The 22415-nt window shown below is 39.6% G+C and overlaps 1 protein-coding gene across 1 annotated transcript in view; it reads right to left on the bottom strand.

The window, feature by feature from the left end:
* The window catches only part of LOC141334906 (RNA-binding protein Musashi homolog 1), a 39839-nt gene extending 20303 nt beyond the window's left edge, over positions 1–19536 (bottom strand). The window contains exons 1-4 of the mRNA XM_073840131.1: positions 19403–19536; positions 18816–18856; positions 18116–18197; positions 17927–18011 (exon numbers count right to left, since the gene is read on the bottom strand). Of these exons, the coding sequence (XP_073696232.1) occupies positions 17927–18011; positions 18116–18197; positions 18816–18856; positions 19403–19467 (273 nt within the window). The 5' untranslated portion in view covers positions 19468–19536. The remainder of the gene's footprint in view (positions 1–17926; positions 18012–18115; positions 18198–18815; positions 18857–19402) is intronic.
* Positions 19537–22415: the final 2879 nt, after the last annotated feature.

Here is a 22415-nt window from a genome sequence, read left to right as displayed (position 1 = left end):
TAGCCCGGCTACCTGTGCACGCAACTCTCAAGCGTGGAGGCCTAGAGGAAGCCTACTACACTTAGCTCTCTAAGTGAAGGAGCTCATAAACGCCCTGACCATAAGGGGCGGAGTTTAGGGAATGGATGTCTCGGCAGGGCGGACGCCTGCTCTAGGGACCTGACAACATTCAGTGCTACAGGTATAGATGGGGAAGCGGAGCTTCTGGAGAATGGAGGCTTCATAAAAGACTCTCTAAAAGAGAGGAAGCCTGACAACATTCAATCCACTAGCTCTTAGGAGTGGCGGTCTCAAAATAACCCTCCAGTGAGGGGAGACCTGGCTACACTCACGCTTGAAAGTACTGAAAGCGGAGCTTCTGGAGAATGGAGGCTTCATAAAAGACTCTCTGAAAGAGAGGAAACCTGACAACATTCCATCCACTAGCTCTTAGGAGTGGAGGTCTCAAATAACCCTGCCGTGAGGGGAGACCTGGCTACACTCACGCCTAGAAGTACTGGAGGCGGAGCCTCTGGAGAACGGAGGCTTCACAGAAGACTCTCTAAAAAGAGAGGAAACCTGACAACGTTCAGCCCTCCAGCTCTTTAGGAGTGGAGGTCTCAAATAACCCTGCCGTGAGGGGAGACCTGGCTACACTCACGCCTAGAAGTACTGGAAGCGGAGCTTCTGGAGAATGGAGGCTTCATAAAAGACTCTCTGAAAAGAGAGGAAACCTGACAACATTCCATCCACTAGCTCTTAGGAGTGGAGGTCTCAAATAGCCCTGCAGTGAGGGGAGACCTGGCTACACTCACGCTTAAAAGTACTGGAAGCGGAGCTTCTGGAGAACGGAGGCTTCATAAAAGACTCTCTGAAAAGAGAGGAAACCTGACAACATTCCATCCACTAACTCTTAGGAGTGGAGGTCTCAAATAGCCCTGCAGTGAGGGGAGACCTGGCTACACTCACGCTCAGAAGTACTGGAGGCGGAGCTTCTGGAGAACGGAGGCTTCACAGAAGACTCTCCAAAAAGGAGAGGGAACCTGACCACATTCAATCCTCTAGCTCTTTAGGAGTGGAGGTCTCAAATAACCCTGCCGTGAGGGGAGACCTGGCTACACTCACGCCTAGAAGTACTGGAAGCGGAGCTTCTGGAGAATGGAGGCTTCATAAAAGACTCTCTGAAAAGAGAGGAAACCTGACAACATTCCATCCACTAGCTCTTAGGAGTGGAGGTCTCAAATAGCCCTGCAGTGAGGGGAGACCTGGCTACACTCACGCTTAAAAGTACTGGAGGCGGAGCTTCTGGAGAACGGAGGCTTCACAGAAGACTCTCTAGAAAGAGAGGAAACCTGACAACGTTCAGTCCACCAGCTCTTAGGAGTGGAGGTCTCACTAGCCCTTCAGTGAGGGGAGACCTGGCTACACTCACGCCCGGAGGAAAAGCCTATACTCGACACTGGGGGTATTCAGTGAGGCTGCACAGCCTATGCAACCCGAACTACCCGAGTGGAGCTTCTGCTCAGAGGGAATCTACGGAGTGGAGGTCCCATGACCTAACTACACTTGACACTGACGACGGCCTGTGAGGCTGAATAGCCTGTGCGGCAGGCCTGTCTAAGTGGAGATTTCCCGAGGAGTGGAGGCTTCGCCGAAAGGAAGCCTGGCAACGCTCTGTGCCTTCCAGGGTGCAACTCTAAGAATGGAGGTGCCGTGGCGCCTCTACACTCAAAACCTGGGGGTAGTCAGTGAGGCTGAATAGCCTGTGCAGCAGAACTACCTGCAGGGAGTTAAGAGGAGTGACTGCTTCAAGGAAGCCAGAAAAACACTCTGCGTCTTGCAAAGGAAAACTCTAAAAGCGGGGGTCTCGTGACCCACTCCACTTTCAACACTGAGGGTAGTCAGTGAGGCTGAATAGCCTGTGCAGCAGAACTACCTAAGTGGAGTTTCTGCAAAGTGGCGGCTTTGGTAAGAAAGAAGCCTGGTACCACTCTGCACCCAGCAGAGGACGACTCTAAGGATGGAGGTCCGTGACCTATCTACACCCAACACCAGAGCTGGTCCGCGAGGCTGAATAGCCTGTGCAGTCGGACCGCCTAATTCTAGTGTGTCTCTGGAGGCAACGAAGGACTCTGAGAGAGGCTGGCAATGTTCTGCGAGCAGCAGAAGGACTCTAAGAGTGGAGGTCCCAAGACCTACTACACTTCAACACTGCAGGCGTTCATCGAAGCTGAACAGCCTAAACGACAGTACTGCCTGAGTGGAGTCTGGAGAGTGGAGGCTTTCTAAAGAGGGAGCCTAACACACCTCCGTGCTTAGCAAGGAAGAACTCTGAGAGTGGAGGTCTCAAGACCTAGCTACACTCTAGCCTTGAAGGTCATCCGCGAGGCTGACTAGCCTGTGCGACAGAAATACCTTCATTTTGAAGCTCTTCTGGAGAGTGAGGCCTGAGGAGGCCCGACACTCGATCCTGCTAGCAGCGCTATCTGGATTGGAGCTGGAAAACTAAAAGGTTTTTGAGAAAAACCAGCTCAGAGAATGGACACGGAGGAACCCTGCGTGGTCCATGGGAGAAAGGAACCTGCCTTTACGGGAGGGACCTTACCATGAGTATGGATTTTAGTGAAGTGCCTGAACAGTGCACTTACCACTCACGTGGATTTTAGAGAATGCCCAAAGACTTCGCGTGAGCAAACACCACAAATGTGGTTTTGAGTAGGTGTCCTGAGCATAGCGAGGATCACCAGACTTGCAGTCTCTAGGCGATAGCGGAGCCTGAAAGCGGAGCTTCTGGAGAGGGGAGGCTTCAGCAGAAAGACTCTCTAAGCGAGAGGAGGCCTACGACGCTCTCCCTAGGAAACTCTTCAGAGTGGGGGCCTCAGGTAAAACGCTCTAGGCGAGGGGAGGCCTGACTACACTCGACGCTCAAGAGAGGTAGATACTCACAGTCAGAGCCAATAATGGAAAATCTCATTTATCATCTAGCTCCGTGTAGTGGAGGCTCCGAGACTACATCTCTAAGGAGAGAAGCCTACAACACTAGTTTTTGGTGAGTGGAAGACTGCACTCCCCCAAAAAATAGTCAGCGAGGCACTCATGGGCCTGCCAGCTGCTATAACTGTGAGAGTGAAGGTCTCAGTACTGTTGGTTGTGACAGAGGGGAGACCTATTACACTGTGCTATCAAAGGAGTTGTAAAACTTAAGGGTTTTGGAACCAACTCAAAAAATGGGCACGGAGGATTATCCTGCGTGGTCCAACCTGTGAGGGATTTGAAGAAGGAACCTGCCTTTACGGGAGGAGCCTTACCATAAGTATGGATTTTAGTGAAGTGCCTGAGTAGTGCACTTACCACTCACGTGGATTTCAGAGAGTGCTCAAAGACTTGCGTGAGCAAACACCACCAACGTGGATTTAAGAAGGTGCTCTAAGCGTTTCGCGAGAAAGACACCTGTATTATTCCCGGGTGATAGCAGAACCCGGAAGCGGAGCTTTCAGTGAGGGAGGCTTTAATGGTTACAAGCTCTCTCGAACGTAACAAGCCTGGCGATGCTCAACTGAGGAAGCTCTATTGAGTGGAGGCCTAGGTATACACGCCCTCTCGCGGAGGGGAGGCCTGACTACACTCACGCTTATAATGACAGGTCCACGAAAAGAGTTCACAAGCTGCCTTGCCTTGTGTTTTCGGCCTGCATTTTCTGGAAAGTGGAGGCTTGACAGAAATACCTCATAAAGAGGGAGCCTAGCAACACTCGACCCAGTAAAAAGCTCTCATGAATGGAGGTCTAAGAATGACCTGGCTACATTCAGCGCTAAGAAGTATCTCTCTCTATATGTCTCTCATATAGAGGACTTCACAGAGAGGAGGCCTTCTAGGCCTGCTACACTCTTTTACTTCAAAGCGGGGCTCTTTTTTTTTTTTTTTTTTAAGAGAGCGGGGGCTTCATCTCTCACAGAGAGGGAGCCTTAACGACGCTCTATTCACCCTAACACACAAACTCCTAGGAGTGGAGGTCTCACATATATGTATATAAAAATACACAGGGAAGGGACCTGACTACACTCATGCCAAAAGAGTATTACTCTTAGCAGGGTTTGAGTGAGCGGAGGCTTCAGTAGCGTTTTATCTCTTTCCGCTTGAAGCAGCTTGACAACGCTCAAGAGGGTTTTACATATTCTCGTATGTATATGTATGTTAGATCATGTCTGTACCAAGCTCACTCTTTAGCGGAGGTTTTATTTAAAACCTGACAACGCCTAACCCAGAAGGGGTTTTCCACGAGTGGAGGTCTCTACACACTGTTTTCATTTATAAAACGAGGGGAGACCTGGCTACACTCGGCACTTGGTGGCAGTAGAGCTCAAGAGGAGCTCTAAACTGCAAAAGTAAACACCCAAGCGGAGCTGGTAGACAAAAGAAAACATACACATACACGCTTGAATATTCTATTAAAGTGTCTTTACTGTTCACATACCGGGCCAACAGATGGAGCCTCAGTCTCATCATTGGCCCAGCCCCGGAGTCAAGGGGAAAAGGGAGGGGCAGGTAGCCCCACACTGGTGACCTGGCCTCGTCTCTGGCCCTTGGGCCAGGACGGGCCTGGTTTCCCCCCGGTGTTTAGGTGGAGGCGTGGACCAGCAAGGGATGCAAACCCCCGGGGCTCGGTCCCGATTTTTCAGCAGATCAGCCTGGTGCGCCTCTGCAACACTGCCATCGTGTGCAGAGGAGCACCGGCCACTGCCGCATATGTGCCTTTGGAGCCTTCAGGGTCGATGTCCCTCGCTCTGAGAGATAGTTCGCCACCGTCAGCGAGAGACATCGTCACATATCCGCGCCCATGCATTCCCTCGACATCAGCATGATTCACATGCCGATGCCTGTGAATGCGGGCTGAATATGGCCTGTCCCATTCCCTCTCGATCTCTTAAGCAGATCAGGAAGGAATGGGAGGCTCACAGGAGTTGGGTTTGTCATGCCCGGAAGAAACCGCTCGTCTAGTCTGCCGAGAGCGGCCTCTTCCCTCGCGGGCTTCCACTGCAGATACAAGCGGGCAGCCGCGCGGTCCATAACAGACATCAACTCTTCATATGCGGGGCAGGGAGGCTGCATGGGCTCAAACGAGCTCATATTTGCTTTCCATTTCAACCTCCTGCCCGCCCTGGCTTGAAGCCAAAAGAGCACTCGCTGCAGAACCGGAGGATGTGAGAGACAACACATTATCCGCTAGCAGCGCATTCTCGCCTCCGGCTGACGTGCGCGAGCGATTAAACGCTCTCTCAAACTCATCAGCCAGCTCCACCTGTGAGCCCCGCAATCTCAGCCGCCGAGCAGCCTCAGCTGTGGCGGGACCGGAGCAGCGTGGGGCAGATGGATGGCCCGATTCCCTCGAGAAAAGGGCCAGACGAGAACGGAGTTTCTTCAAAGTGAAACTCTCACAATGAACGCGCTCCGCTCTTCTAGAGCAGAGCGCGCGTGCTCTTACACCTAAACACACCAAACAAGAGTCGTGTGCGTCATCAAGTGTCAGATTTCTCTGACACGGATCCGCACACTTCCTAAACAGTTTTTTCTCTAGGCATCGCTGTACTCACTCGTTTAGAACAGAGGACTCTGAAGACAAAAAGATGGTAATGTGCTCTCAGGCACCTGCTTTTATACTAGCAGGCGCCTGATGATGATGTCATAGGCTGGCGCCGGCCAGTGTCAAGTTCACTGTCGTTGTTTCATACATTTGTTTCAGAACCGGTCATGCTGAAGGCAGTTCCCATAGTGTCCACCAGGACGCAGCGTAGAGTTCCCTCCGGAAGGGAACATAATTTATGTAGTAGTTACATTTTCTTTACACTGCTGTTTAAATGTTTGGGGTCAGTAGGATTTTCTGACTCCTATATAAGTGTCTAATGCTCACCAAATCTAGACGTATTTGATCAGAAATAAAATAAAATAAAATAAAATAAAATAAAATAAAATAAAATAAAATAAAATAAAATAAAATAAAAGTGTTATTTATTTATTTTTTTACTTACATTTTCTTTACACTACTGTTCAAATGTTTGGGGTCAGTAGGATTTTCTGACTCCTATATAAGTGTCTAATGCTCACCAAATCTAGAGGTATTTGATCAGAAATAAAATAAAATAAAATAAAATAAAATAAAATAAAATAAAATAAAATAAAATAAAATAAAATAAAATAAAATGCTGAATAAATGTGTTAATTTTATTATTTTTTTTACTTACATTTTCTTTACACTACTGTTCAAATGTTTGGGGTCAGTAGGATTTTCTGACTCCTATATAAGTGTCTAATGCTCACCAAATCTAGATGTATTTGATCAAAAATAAAATAAAATAAAATACAATAAAATAAAATACAATTAAATACAATTAAATTAAATTAAATTAAATTAAATTAAATTAAATTAAATTAAATTAAATTGCTGAATAAAAGTGTTAATTTTTTTTTTTAACTTACATTTTCTTTACACTACTGTTCAAATGTTTGGGGTCAGTAGGATTTTTTGACTCCTATATAAGGAGCATAAAGCTCTGGATTTATTTGATTAAAACTAAACTAAAATAATAAAATAAAATAAAATAAAATAAAATAATATTGTGAAATATTATTACAAATTTAAATAACTGTTTTAGATTATTATATATATATTAAAATGTAATTTATTTATGTAATCAAACCTGAATTTTCAGCATCCTTACTCCAGTCTTTAGTGTCACATGATCCTTCAGAAATCATTTTAATATTATGTTGGTCTGATACGATGCTAAAGAAACATTTGTTATTATTATCAATGTTGAAAACATTTATGTTGCATAATATGTTTGACCTTGACTTGACCTTGACCGTGTTTGTGAAAAGCAATGAACAGAAAATTGAAATAGAAATATTTTGTAACATTACAAATGTCTAAAAGTATTAATTAACTTAAGTATTAACTTTTTGAAAAAAAAAAAAACGTTCTGAAGAGTAATGCATGTTAGCACATTACATTTGAACATGCCAAATAGTAAAGAAAACAGTGAAAAAGTTGTTCTGTGAGGTTTAGTAGTGATAGTAATAACACACCTCTAAGGAAAAGATCGTATAATTTGAGGAATCATTTAAAAAGATGCAATTTGAGTGTATAAGATTTGATTTCTATGGTTAGAGGTTTAAAAATATCTGGCCATGCTGTTGTTTCAAATACTTGGACATTCTGCTTCCTTCAAAACATCACAACATCCGAAAATAACCAAAACTTTCCGGAATCGAAAATGAGGTCAGATATGACACTGCTACAGTTTTTGTTATCAGACCGAAAGAACAAACTGATAGAAACACAAGTGTCGAAGGCTACTCCTTTTACAGGTTACTGGAACAGATCTGTTTCCAAACATTCAGCGAGACAATCCTCTTTTCAGGCCTGAGGGCAGGCAAAGCCTATCCCAACATCCAATCTCTGCTCCGAGCCGAGAGGGAGGAGAAACGGAGAAAACAGATAGAGAGAGAGGGAGAAAGAGAGAGAGGCAGGAAGGGGTGAGGGCAAATTAATCAGCACCAAACAGCAAAGACAAAAAAAGTGAATGAAAACAACAAAGGAGAAGAAAGAGAGAGAGAGAGAAGCAATTCAGCTAAAACAAAACCTGCTAGTGAAAAGCTGAGGGTGTTGATTGTGTGTGTGTCTGTGTGTGTGTGTCAGGAAGCCCCCTCTGCTTTCATTAATTATGAGGACAAAGATGAACCCCAAACAGATGGGACGGAGAGAGGTACACCCCCTCCTGAGCACGCACACACACACACACACACACACACACACACACACACACACACTGCTTTTTAATCCAGTCATCAACAAACTATACAACTATACTTCATATTCAGTCTTTATACTATTTCCACATCACTTTACACACACAAGAGCTCAGGTACACTGTAAACTTACTTTATGCTGAGTTAAGCATCACTTTACTAGTTTCCACTCATATAGTTAGTGTTAGTGATTTGAAAAAACCTCTGACATGTATTAAACTTTAGTGAGTACAGTGTTTGTGCAACATGAACGATGTGCCTTTACTTTACTAACTAAATATATAAATATTATGAGAAAAACAGTTAGGCTTTATACTGTAATGTAATACCACATACAGTAGTTGTACATTCATTTGTATGACTATTAGGCCAAAAATGAAATAATTTTTTTATTTTATTTTATTTTTATTTTATTATTGTGTAATTATATAATGATGCACACGCAAATGATTTTCTTAGTATTTTTGCCTTGTTTCTAGCATAAATATATAAACATTCTTGAATCAAGATGCATTTTACTTGACAAGTCTTGTTTTCTAAAAAAATAAAATAAATAAATAATATATATATATATATATATATATATATATATATATATATATATATATATATATATATATCAAAATTTTGGTATTTTTTGCTTAAAATAAGCAAAAACATCTGCCAATGGGGTAAGAAAAATAATCTTAATTCAAAGGCTAAACTAGATTTTTTTTTCTTGCCCCATTGGTAAAATCTTGATCATTTTTTTAGAAAACAAGACTTAATATCTGAAGTGATCTTAAAACCAGTCTTAAGTAGCACAGGTATATTTGTAGCAATAGCCAACAATACAAAATGTCGGATATTAAGTAAAGATCATGTTCCATTAAAATATTTTGTAAATGTCCTACTGTAAATATAGCAAAACGTACTTTTTGATTAGTAACAGCATTGCTAAGAACTTTTGGACAACTTTATAGGTGATTTTCTCAATATTTAGATTTTGTTGCACCCTCAGATTGCAGATTTTCAAATAGTTGTATCTCAGTCAAATATTTTCCTCTCCTAACAAATTTTAACATTTTGATGCCTCATTATAGTGGAAACATGGATTTACCTTTATGTGAATGGCACTTTTTTTTAATCAATGCTAATACATGTTTTAATGTATAGCAATATTAACAATGCATATTATTCCTAATCAGCTTTACACTGCAAAAAATGCTCTTCTTACTTAAATTTTTTTGTCGTTTCCAGCCAAAATATCCAAAAATTCTTAAATCAAGAAGGATTTTCTAGACAAGTAAAAATTATTTTCTTGTTTTCAGAAAAAAGAAGTGAAACAAGCAAAATAATCTGCCAATGGGGTAAAATAAATCATCTAGTTTTCTGCTTGAAATAAGATTATTTTGCTTACCCCACTGGCAGATTATTTTGCTTGTATTGAGCAAAATCTCACTTCATTCTAACTTCTTTTTTTCTGAAACAAGACAGTTTTTACTTGTCTAGATAATCCTTCTTGATTTAGGAATTTTTAGATATTTTGGCTGGAAACAAGACAAAAAATCTAAATAAGAAAAGCTGTTTTTTTTGTTTTGTTTTTTGCAGTGTACAAGGAATACTACGCTGACTGCAAAAATCCCTAAGACATTTAAGCAGAAATCAAAAAAAGGAATTAAGACTCCTCCTTGAGCTGGCACATGTATAAACCAATTTATACAAAACATACACAAAAACAGTCATTATCAGTACAGGCAAATATTTATATCATTGCATTAAAACTAAAAGGTGTTTGATTGTCCTGGTGGAGGCAGAACTGCTGCTGTATATGGGACTGGGCCATCAAGGTCACTGTGCATGAGTGAGCAATGGCAAAGCAATTAGCTAACGATGCTCGTTAATGAGGCTCAACAACCCCACACCGTGACCAAGATGGAACAAAGGTGAGTGTGTGCATGTGTGTGTGTGTGCTGACACGATGCAAAATCTCAGGAGAGGCTTTGGCTTTGGCCATGTAGCTACATCGGAAATGCAATCCAGTTTGTTTCCCTCAATCCGATTAGTTGCTTTGGCGATCCATACTAATTACGGCCCGGGAATTCTCTCTCTCTCTTTCTCTCCCTCCGTCCCGTGGCCCGCACCTCGTCATGCCATCAGCATTTGAGAGCTAATCTCCCGAATCTACCGCTAAACCGTCATACACACTCATACACAACAATGACGCACTCGGGACTCTCATCCAAACCATTTCAAGTGTCCTCATGCCAGCTCTCCACGATGCACAATGTGGGACAGTCTCTAGTGTTGAATTACAAACTGCAAAACTTTTAAAAAGCTAAAATGATACTGAAAAAGCACATTGCATGTTAGAAACAGAGTTAAATACATAAACACATCCAGCCACAAGCTATAAAGAGACGCACGTCCTTTACTGTGCCATTTCCATTAAAACAGCAGCTTGTTTTTTCCAAACGCCTCCGTCAAGAATAAATAATCATTGAGTCTAGCAGATCTGATCAGTGTGTGATCGATTCAACTTGTAAGTACACGGCTAAACGAGCTTATCAGAGCTGAATGTGCAATAAAACTGAAAAAGCAATTTCAGGAATGAATGAACAGACAAATTGCTTATGTGTTCATTGCAAATTTGAATAAGCAAAACTGCTGTGTTTATTAAGCAGCAGTTTTTAATCTGTTTTGCTACACGAGTACGTTTAATTGACGCTCTTGCTCAAATATTGAGCCAAGCTAACTTCATTTGACAGATGTTACGTAGTTCACATTTGCACTTGCTCTGGTTTGATATTTGCCATTTGTCTTTTTATACAGCAAAGAAGAAATGGAAATGGAAGGAAAGCATGCTATTATTATTAATGCATTACTAAATATACCCTAAATGTTAAACATAGCTGTCCTACACTGTTTAGACTCTGTAAACAACCACCGAGCTACCATCCGGAATAACTTAGAAACCATATTGTAACTTGTTAAAAACCACTTAGAATGCCTTGGCAATCGTTTAACAACACCTTGGCAAACACCAATAACATCCTAGGGTCATTGTGGCAAGTTTTGCACATGTAAAAATATAGTTAAAGGGATAGCTCACCTAAAAATGAAAATTTGATGTTTATCTGCTTACCCCCAGGGCATCCAAGATGTAGGTGACTTTGTTTCCTCAGCAGAACACAAACGAAGATTTTTAACGAAAACCGGTGTAGTCTGCCAGCCATATCATGGACGTGGATGGGCACCAGACCTTTAAAAGTAAACAAAAACATGCACAGACAAATCCAAATTACACCCTGCGACTCGTGACGATACATTGATATCCTAAGACACGAAACGATCAGTTTTTGCGAGAAACTGAACAGTATTTATAACATTTTTTACCTTTGATACACAGCCACGTCCATCTGTCATGAGCACGAGTTTAGCATCCGGCTCGTGACATGTGAACACGCTCTGGCGTAGTATACGCAAACGTCGTAAGGGGAAATCAGTGAAAAGTCCCGGATAAGTTTGCGCAAGCAAATTTAATCTTTTAGCTTTAAATCGGTTTGAACAATCAGGATAAGCGCAAGTAATTACTATTTTGAATAGCCGCTATACTCACAATCTCTGTGCACTGTGGAAACAATGAGTGTCGTATACATGCGACAGATCGCTTCCGGCGTTTGCGTATACTACGCCAGAGCGCGTTCACATGTCACGAGCTGGATGATGAGCTCGTGCCCAGGGCAGATGGACGTGGCTGTGTATCAAAGGTAAAAAAATGATATAAATACTGTTCAGTTTCTCGCAAAAACCAATCGTTTCGTGTCTTAGGACATTAATGTATCGTCACGAGCCGCAGGGTGTAATTTGGATTTGTCTGTGCATGTTTTTGTTCACTTTTAAAGGTTTGGTGCCCATCCACTGCAATTATATGCCTGACAGACTGCACCGGTTTGAGTTAAAAATCTTCGTTTGTGTTCTGCTGAGGAAACAAAGTCACCTACATCTTGGATGCCCTGAGGGTAAGCAGATAAACATCAAATTTTCATTTTTGGGTGAACTATCCCTTTAAACATCATTATGCAAGGCTATGTACAAACATATTGTCCAGTAATTTCTTAACCCTATAGGTCTGTGTCATGTGTGATATGCACATTTTTAAGGCCTTTTAATGATCAACCTGATCAAAATTGTTGTGAAAAATCATGCCTTCTGTCGTCTGGTTGATAGTTTTTATTTTTTTAGCAAGTTGAAGTCCTTTTATTATAGTTGTAAAAACATCCACAAGTCATTTTTCTCTGAAATCTACTGGTTTGCATAAAGTCAACATAGGAATAGCTTTGATAGTGTTTGTAATATTTCATAATGAACAGCTACTGGACTGAAGCAACTTAGGTTTGATTATTTGTACATCATTTTTAAAAAGAACATGTTAAAATGCAATTCTCTCACTTATCGTATTACATGTATTACAACCTGCAGAGCTTTAATCATACTAAGCATTTAAATATCATCTTAATAAGACATGTTATTGCTGAAAATAGAGATAAAACTTATATTTATATGCATTTTATGTAAGTAGTCTGCTATACTGTTTTAAAGATCTCACTGATGTACATTACAATTTGAATTTCATCTAACTTTTTGGCCTGTAACTGCAGCAAACTGCATTTTTTTCATTAGTTTGGGCCTCTGAATAAAACTGAGGTGATTTTCCTCCATATTCTCACTATACCATACTATATGAGCCATAAAACCCTGATGTATCATATATGTTATGCAACAAAAGCAAGCATGGGTCAAAGACAAAAAAGTGTTTAAGCATAATAACAATGAGCGTAATGCTGCTTTAAATTGTTGTTGTGTTCCTTTTTTTTTTTTTTTTTAAGTTTTCTGTTTAATCTAACTGCTTTTTTTGTTTGTTTTTCTGAGCCAAAAATAAATAACACGTATATTTTCCTAATTTACAGAAGCATATTAACAACAACAATCAAATGACATATTAAAAGACAAATTACTTTCACCTCAAATACTAATTGGCCACTATCCTATCCTTTAATGGTTTTGCCCATTTTTATATATTTTAATATTTACAACTCAGAACAAGCATGTTGTTTGAATTTTTACATAAATATTGTGTTACACTGAAAGACAATGTATATATTTCAACCAAATTTTGACATTTTATTCTCAAAACCTTGAAATCTTAAAAGAAGACACTTTACTTACATTTAATGTGCTTTCTATGAACATAAAATCACTTTTGCCTTTGACCCACATACAAACTTTTTTAAAAAGTTTGTCTGTTCATGACAAACTTTTTTAAAAAGTTTGTCTAAAGGTTTCAATTTCAGTTGATTCGTCTGCCTATTCATACGTCAGGCTTTACAGCTTATACAGCCCTAAAAATAAATACATAAATAAATAATTTCAATATATTTCACCATGTACACGCACACCTTGTTTTGAAACACACATAAATGAGACTCCTATATTTTGCACAAGGCAAAAGCATTATATCCGATTGTTGGGGAAATACACATTCTGTCAAGTCTGTTTGTAATTTAGCTTTATTTTTATGAGATTTGACAATATGACCTCTCGTTTCCAGAGCTTAGACACCCCTCTAACAACCTATCCTCTTTCACTCGTTCTTCTGAGGGCCGATAGCATGAAAAAACACTCTCAGCATGGCACATTCTTTCTGTTTTCAACACGGACCCCTTCACAATATCTGCTTTTCAGTTCCTCGCATGGAGGGCAAACACAAGAAATAGGAAAACTCCCAGAAAAGGCTACAGAAGGCTTAAAAATGTGTAATAAAGAAGGATGGAAACGCTTTGAGTTACGTGCAAAACTTTACAGAACCACATCAAATATCAAATAAAACGGCACAAACACAAAACTGCCATCTGCGATACAGACTGCTGACGATTCCTCAGCAGTTCTACTGGAATCTTGAAATGCAGCTGAAAGTGGATGAGGAGCTGTTTTCACAATAGTCTTATCTATCAAAATTGCTTCCTGTTATTGCGAATCCCTCCCCACGCAGCCTTTCAGACCCCACCGGAGTGACCTAATAACCCAAAGCAACCCCCTCTGCGACCCCACGAAAACATTAACACAACAGAGCCTCAAACACCATACGAAAAGGCCCTTCAAACCCGTCAATACACAATTAACACACTGATTAGCCTTTGCATCACAGCACAGAAAACAGAGCTTTGCTGTATAGGCTACCTGTAATGGAGATTTACATCTCAAAGCTATTAGGATCACATTTCAATGTGATTCTGCTCACTGAGGCTGCACGTGTTTAATTAAAAATTTGGTAAAATTCTGAAATATTATTACAATTTCAAATAACTGTTTACTATTTGAATATATTTTAAAGTGAAATTTATTTCTGTAATGCAAAGCTGAATTTTCAGCCTCATTACTAGTCTTCACCGTCGCATGATGCTTCAGAAATTATTCTAATATGCTGATTTCCAATTATTATCAATTGTGCAACTTAATTTTTCTTTGAAAAGTTCAAAACAACAGCATTTTTTTTTGAATTTGTAAATCTTTTGCACCATTATAGACTTCATTGACACTTTTGATAAATCAAATGTATCTGTATACATTTCTATAAAATAAGATACTGGCTCCCAATTTTTCAACAGCAGTGTAGTTTGCATAAAAATGTCTCCAGTTGTCATCTAACATACGCACAACTGCACAATTCACAACATAAAAGACCATACACATAAATACGCATTACATTTACTTACTTAATAGACTCATTATTAAAGAAAATTTCTTTTTTTAGATTTTTTTAAGGGGAAATACTGCAGGCAAAAACACCACAAAGGTTTTTTCATGCACCTGTCAAGTTGGAGATTTTGGCCTTTTTGTTTTTTCAGACTACTGGAAAGGACTTCCAAAATAAACTGTTAGGGGTTTCTTTTATAGCACTTTATCTATTTGTGTCAATAGATTTCAATTACAATTCATATTGTTAAAGACGGTTTTCTTGAAATACGATTTTTCTCCTACACTGAGCCATACATCTTCCCTTTAGTAGCACTTACACACGCCAAACTTTACACTGTTATTCCTGTCTATATCCTGAAAGTTTTACAGAGGGATTTGTTCATATAAAATTTGCTTGATTTTAAACATTTTATTCAACAACAAAAAAAAAAAAATGCTTTCTACTTGTTCTAATATGTCAAAAAAATTCAACAAGAATTTTGAAACTGACTTCATCCAGGTTTAGATTTTTGTACTAGAAATGCATGCAAATTTGTGCATATTTCATTAAATAATGGCTTATTTGCATATTTAAACCTAACATTTTAAAAAACGTGTAATACAAAAAATGTTTGCAATTATCAGTGTAATCAATCAACTGGGTAAGTAAGGTGATTATTATTAGTTTTTTTTTTTTTTTACCCTATTCACCTGCAGTGTCTCGCAATAATAAAATCAGGGTAACACTTTAAAATAAGCTGTCATTTATTAACATTAGTTAATGTATTAAATAACACAAACGAACAATGTACAATACATTTATTACACTATATTAATCTTTGTTGATGTTAGTTAAAAATACAGTCATTGTCTGTTCATGTTAGTTCACAGTGCATTAACTTGTGATTTGAATATTGCATTAGTAAATGCTGAAATGTACATTAAGTAAGATTAATTAATCACTCTTAGTTCATGTTAACTAATGAACCTTATAGTAAAGTGTTACCAAAATCAGTTTATAACCAGGCCTTAATTTTAATAAGATTTACTCATCACATTACAAAAAAAAACAGACTGTGAGCGTTGACTTAAAGAAGTAATCGAATTGCTCCTGACTATTAAAAATAAAATGTCTTTATACAACTTAGACAAAATATGTTTGCTTTGCATGATTTCAAACTATATATTTTGCAACAATCCTTTTTTCAAAACTGAAAAAAGTACATTTTAACTAAACAAGCTGCTATCACTGAATACTAAATGTTGTGCATGTCTTATAGAGGGTCACAGCGGTTAATGGGCATGTTTCAGGAGTGTGTGACACTCTCGGATATAACCAACAAAGTTGTTATGGTGATGATAGTCCCACATGGCGACCGAACCCAAGAGACTGAAGTGTTGCCAGGCTGAGTCTCTCCGCGCAGCAGTGTTTAAGTCACTATCAATAGTTGTAAATACTCCTGCAAAAACATGCGTCTAAACATGATTCGGCTAGCCTCATTCTTTAATTTGAAAGGACTAGGAACAGGCCACGACACAGCCCAAATTTTACAACAAACAAATAGACACACACATACATCTTTTAAGGGGTCTGTGGCATCTCTGTAGTAAAGCTCTGGCTGGTTTTGTCTGCTGGCACACCCACACAGATCTGACAAAGGACCATCAGTGACGTCCCAGGACTCACATATTCAAACCCGACCTGGGCGCTTATTCAAATACGGCTACTTGCAAGCACGCTACTCTGTGCAATGTGGTCAAAACTGGTCAACAAAGTTCTGGAGCTCAACATGTATTAGGTTTCATAGACTTACAGGCTGTTTTCATTTCCATTAAAATCCCTATGGCTTGGTAATTGTGTCATATCAGAACTAAGTATTCTAAAAAATATATTAGCATATATTCAAACTATACCATGTCATTTACATTGGCAGTCTTGAAAAGGCAGAGAGCATCTCAGAAATGTTACACGTCTGACATCAGGGATAAAACAAATGAAATGAATATAATTAAACTCAATGCATAGTCATAATAGCAAAAACGTACTATAAAAACAGAGGAGAAAAGGCTCTTTTGTGATCGTTTGCTGTTGACGTCAAAGGCTGTGAGTCCTTACAGTAGGACAAATGCACCTGTCACTATGGATAATACTAATATAACATTTAGCAGAGTGTTTGTTTAATGCGTTCAGCTGGTAAATCACTTCTAATGCATTTACAAATGGTCAATTTTCCTATTCAGACAATGTCATATGAATCATTTTGCATTTGTGACCATGGACCAGCCAAAAATACATTGTTTGGGTCACAATTATTGATTTTTCCTTTACGCCAAGTAAAGATAATGTTCCATGAAGATATTTTGTAAATGTCCTACCGTAAATCAATCAAAACTTCAGTTTTAATAAGTAACATGCATTGCTAAGAACTTCATTCGAACAACTTTAAAGGTGATTTTCTGTATTTTGGCAAATTGTATCTCAGCCAAATATTGTCCTATCCTTACAAACCATATATCAATGAAAAGTTTATTTGTTCAGCTTTCAGGTGCATACATCTCAAATTTAAAAAATGGACCTTTGTGACTTGTTTTGTGGTCCAGGGTCCACAAAATGTGTTTTAAGATTGTTAAATCTGGCTTCTGAGTCAAAGCCAGTTAAAAACATGATGCAAATTAAATTAGATTGTGACCAATATCTAAACCTTCTTAGTGCATATAGACTACAAATACACTTAAATATAGATCTTAAATGTGGCTACAGTAAATTATCATACATCACAAGTGCGAATGAACAAAAACTGAATCTAATTATTTGGTTTAGTAATGATAATATTGAGATATTTTGATACATACCAACATAGTGAATTGGTAATGCATGGTGCTTAAAAGAACATCGTGTTATTGGCATAGTTATGGTATATTTTTATAATAACAGCATGCTATTTTTTGTAGTTATAATAATAAAACTAACTTTTCGACTATCTACAGAGTATATGCACGCATCTACACAATGCTTTTGGAGTGTTGATGGAATCCTAAAAGAATTTGAAAAGTTTAATTCTGCCCCGTTTAGCTCCCCTGGTTGCCATGACGATGAAAAGCGCGAAAGAACGCTTTCATGTGGCGCGCTCTGCGCCAGACAGACCTGCTGGAACGGACCTCGCGCCTCGTGCATGTGGAGTTAAAATGATCTTAGGAAAGGAAAACCACCGTGAAGCATTCATCCCATTGAAGTGCTTAAGGAATAAACTAAGGAATACGAAGCTGCTGCTTTAAAAACATTGAATAAGCCAGTGGCTGATGCAGGTGGGATGAAACACTGATCCTCATAAAGCATGCATAACTACTTTATAGGCGCATTTATATATATATATAAAAAATCACTGCTATAACAGAATAATAAAAATGATTTTTTTAAACTCACTGTTTTTGAATCCAGCTCGTGTCTGTTTTGGGCCAAAACTTTATCCACACCGGTCTGATCTACGTAGGTGACAAATCCAAAGCCCCTGCGCAAAAGCAGTGCATGCACAAACATTACGCATAAGAATTAAGTTACAAACACACACAAACAAACAAGTCAGCAGTGGATGTACGCGCGCCTCCCCCTCACCTCGATCGCTTCGTAACCGGATCCCGCATCACCATACACTCCTTCACCTCGCCGAATTTACAAAAGTATTCCTTCAGCCCCTCTAGAGAGAGAAAAACACAATGCATTTATTTCATAACACCAGTTTGGTGACGCAAATCATGTTTGTTGTACCTTAAACAAAAAGCTTGCTGCTACTAGATCAGCGTTGAGACTGCCCATCTGTGACCACTTTGCATCTCAACAATAGCGCTCATTATAAAGCTCTGGTAAGCATTCTTATTATAATGTTCTAAGCTGAGTATTTGAATAACAACACAGGCATGCATAGTGTGCATGCAGGCAGAGATTTTCCACACTGCGTGTTGCATTTATTCAAGCACATCAGTGCTTCCTCACTAGCGCCCTTGCTTTCACCTCAAATCACCACGAGCTCACTATATTTATCGGCTGAAGCTTTCGAGGAAGCATTGCAAGAGAAGTTTTGTGATAAAACATGCCAAGTATTGATCTATAAATATTCACCTATGTAAGTGATATCTAACGCATTGGGCTCCTTCATTGAATGCATGCTTTGATTTCAGTGTGCATGAATTATTTGCTTTCTGTTTCTATCCAAACAAACATAGAAAAACGAAATGCTCCTACGAGCTCGCAGCAACCCATGCACTAGACTTTTTGTAGAAGTAGCACGCAGGACAGAAGATCACGCGTGTCTCACCTTGTGTCGTCTGCCAGCTCAACCCGCCGATGAACATTTTGCTGAAAGGTGAAAAAGAGAGTCAGATCAGACATCTGAAAGTCTTCTGAAACGCTACCGATTGCTGATGCAAGCCTAAATACAGTAATCAACACTAAAAATCGCAATAAATCAAGTGGAAAAGTGAAATTCGGCCATGATGGATGGATGGGTGCCGTTATTTCCAATGAAAACGCAGAATTGATTCTTTCCTCTCCGTTAGAAAGTAACAAGTTCGATCATCCAGTTTTGAAAAAGCGAAACGGAATGTAATAACATAATGTGTTGGAAACAGTGTAACAGTTCCAAATGTAACAGATGGAAACAATGTAACAGCGCGCGTCCTGGAAAGAGGGAACATGGAAACAATGTAACAGTGAGGCTCCTGGCTGTTACATTGTTTCCATTTTCGCTCTTTCGTAAAGGAACCCGCGCTTGTGTCTTTTGTCTCCGGTGGTCTCTTTCCTCCTGGTCCCAAAACTCTCAGGTTTGAATCAATAGATATTTATATATAGATCTCCCGTTCGCAAGGAAAAGCCAAAGCGGAGCGCGCAGAAAGGAAGCTTTACCAGGGGTCGTGCGGGGAGTCCTGCGTGGAGGACGACAGGCTGCTCTGACTCCCTTCTGTGTCCATTCCCGTGTCCCTCTGTTGCCCGGACTGTGAGCCGAACGGGAGCCAGGAGTCTCCAACTCAAGAGCGGGTGGCCCGAGGGGGTGGGGGAGGGAGGGCCCGTCTGGAGTAGGACGGGCCAAGCGTGGATTGCGCACACTCGGAGGCACCGCCTCCCGTTTGACTTTTCCCGGACTCTCGTAGTCTGCTCCGCCCCCTCTTCCCCCGGCCCCGCCCGCTTTCATGTGCTGCTGTAGCCTACAGTAGCCGAAACGTGGTCAGTCTGAAGAAAGAGAAAGACAGAAAAACAGATAGATAGATAGATAGATAGATAGATAGATAGATAGATAGATAGATAGATAGATAGATAGATAGATAGATAGATAGATAGATAGATAGATAGATAGATAGATAGATAGATAGATAGATAGAATAAAAAGTAGGCAGATAGTTGTAAACAGACAGTCAATAAAAAGCAGACAGATTAAGAGATAAGAGAAAGATGCACAGACAGACAGAAGAAAAAAGCAGATGACAGACAAATGGATAGATAGATGGACAGAAGGGCAGCCAGATAGACAGACAGACGATAGATTGACAGACAGACAGACAGACAGACAGACAGATAGACAGATAAAATAAAAATAGATAGAAAATAAAGCAGACAGAGAGAGATTGAGAGAAAAAATAGAGATGGATGCACAGACAGACATAAGAAAAAGCAGATGACAAACAGACAAATGGATAGACAGACAGACAGACAGCTAGATAGACGGATAGATGGATAGATAGATAGATAGATAGATAGATAGATAGATAGATAGATAGATAGATAGATAGATAGATAGATAGATAGATAGATAGATAGATAGATAGATAGATAGATAGAAAGAATAAAAAAGTAGATATAGAGAGAAAGAGAGATGGATGGATGCACAGACAGAAGAAAAACATGACAGAGACACGGACACGGAAAACGAACAGACAGACAGATAGATAGACGGGTGGACGTGCAGCTAGACAGACAGACAGACAGACAGACAAACAGATAGACAAACAAGAAAAAACAGATGACAAACAGATGCACGGACAGACAGACAGATAAGCAGATGACAGAGACAGAAAAGGAGATGGATGACAAATTTAAAAAAGGCAACTTTTTTAATAAAAAGTAAATAAAACTATAAATATAATATATAGAATTTAGGCTGTGATTGAAGAAAGAATATAAAACAGAAAGTACACAAAGATATAGACTATATACAGATGAAAGATGGACAGACAGATAAATTAAGACTGTTGTGTCTATTGTGCGTACCATCAACCAAACCAAGCCAGCGCTGTCTATAGCCAAGCAGCAGCCAGTATCACACAGCATCAGGCTGAGTTTGGTGATTGGTAGTCTGGATTCCAGCCAGCCTGAGCTGGCACAAAGTCAAGACCAGGTGATTGGTGGTTTGCATGTGTGGGTGGGGCCGACAGACTGACCACAACCATTTGTAGTCCTCAGGGAGGTGTGCATTGTTCCTCATAAACAACAGGAGCTCACGTGGTATTGTCATTTTAATGTTTTGTTATGTAGTGATTTGTTGAAAATATGTAAGTACTGCTAAGCTTAAAAAATAGTATGAATAATTTGGTATGTTAAAGCCGGTTTCAAAACACAAAACTGTCCATTTACTGACTCTAAGCACATTTACCTGACTTGAAATGGAATTTAAAAGATGTACACAATTTATACTATGAAACTGTTTCACAAAACCTCTCATAAGTGAAGAAAATGTGGATTTTATGTTTCCTGATTTGTTTACTTCAATAATGCACAAGAAAAAATGACATCTGTATGCAAAAAGCATGTATCCCTAAATCATATTATTATCCACAGCAACTAAAAAGCAAAAACAAATTAATCATACAAAAGCCAACAATATGAGCAGTTATTTTAAGAGCACAAAAGCTAGAGCAGAAATGCACCTGCAAAAGAAAACTATACAACTTAGATATATGAAACATGAAGATGCAAGGGAAAATCTGGATTATTACATCCTAAATAAAACTTATGCACTAAAAGTTTTGAGAGCAGATCATAGCTCAAACAGGTATGAATGCAACCCACAATTTGTAAAAAATTTGCGTGCTTATGTATCACGGCTCAAGAGTTTGTCAGCGTGGTTACCCTGTGTGTGTTTATGTGTGTGTGCATGCATGCTTGTGTATTTGATTGTGGTCTCAGGACAAGTGTGTGTGTGTGTGTGTGTGTGGAGAAGCAGTATGTAGGACAGCGCCCCAGCGCTCCCGACTGGAGCTATGGGCGTGCTAAATTTCTGCATGCATGATCAATGGCTTTGAATAAAGCGAAAGAGGGAGAGGGGGAGGGGAAGGAATTAGTTTGAAAGGGGGTTGAGAAGAGGTTGAAAACAGAATGATGAGACAAGATGCATTTATGACAAATCTGAACCTCATGCACAGGCCTCATTACAAGAACTGCACAGGAAATGTACCTGAACAGTGGTTGACAATGACTGATGTACATCTATTTTCATATGCAACTTTTATTCTTTTGCATTGACTGGCGGCTTAAACACTGTTGTTTGAAGTTGGTTAGGACGTGACAGGACAGGAGCCAATGAACCAGCTACTGGAACGACATGAAAGAGATGAAGAAAGCAAAATAAGAAGTTACAGCACAGATAAATAAGATAAACAAAGCCATGGCTGGGGCTAGTTGTCACAGAGGCTATGGAATTTTGAGGCAGAAGTTCAATTACACAAATGGTTGTTTTCTCCAGGAGTGCTTTTAGATGTTGTTTTTAGAAATCTAGTTCAAAACTGCCATCTTCTAAAGTTAAAAACATTTTTCCTGTAGCTGTTGGGTAGTGAACATCATAAAGCCACACTTTTCACCTGTTTTTTAAAGCAACAGTTCACACAAATAAAAGACCTTTTGCAGTTCCGAATGATGTATCACTGTT

Source organism: Garra rufa, chromosome 5 (genome assembly GCF_049309525.1).
Source record: "Garra rufa chromosome 5, GarRuf1.0, whole genome shotgun sequence".
NCBI lineage: Eukaryota > Metazoa > Chordata > Actinopteri > Cypriniformes > Cyprinidae > Garra > Garra rufa.
This window is presented reverse-complemented; position numbering and strand designations above follow the sequence as displayed.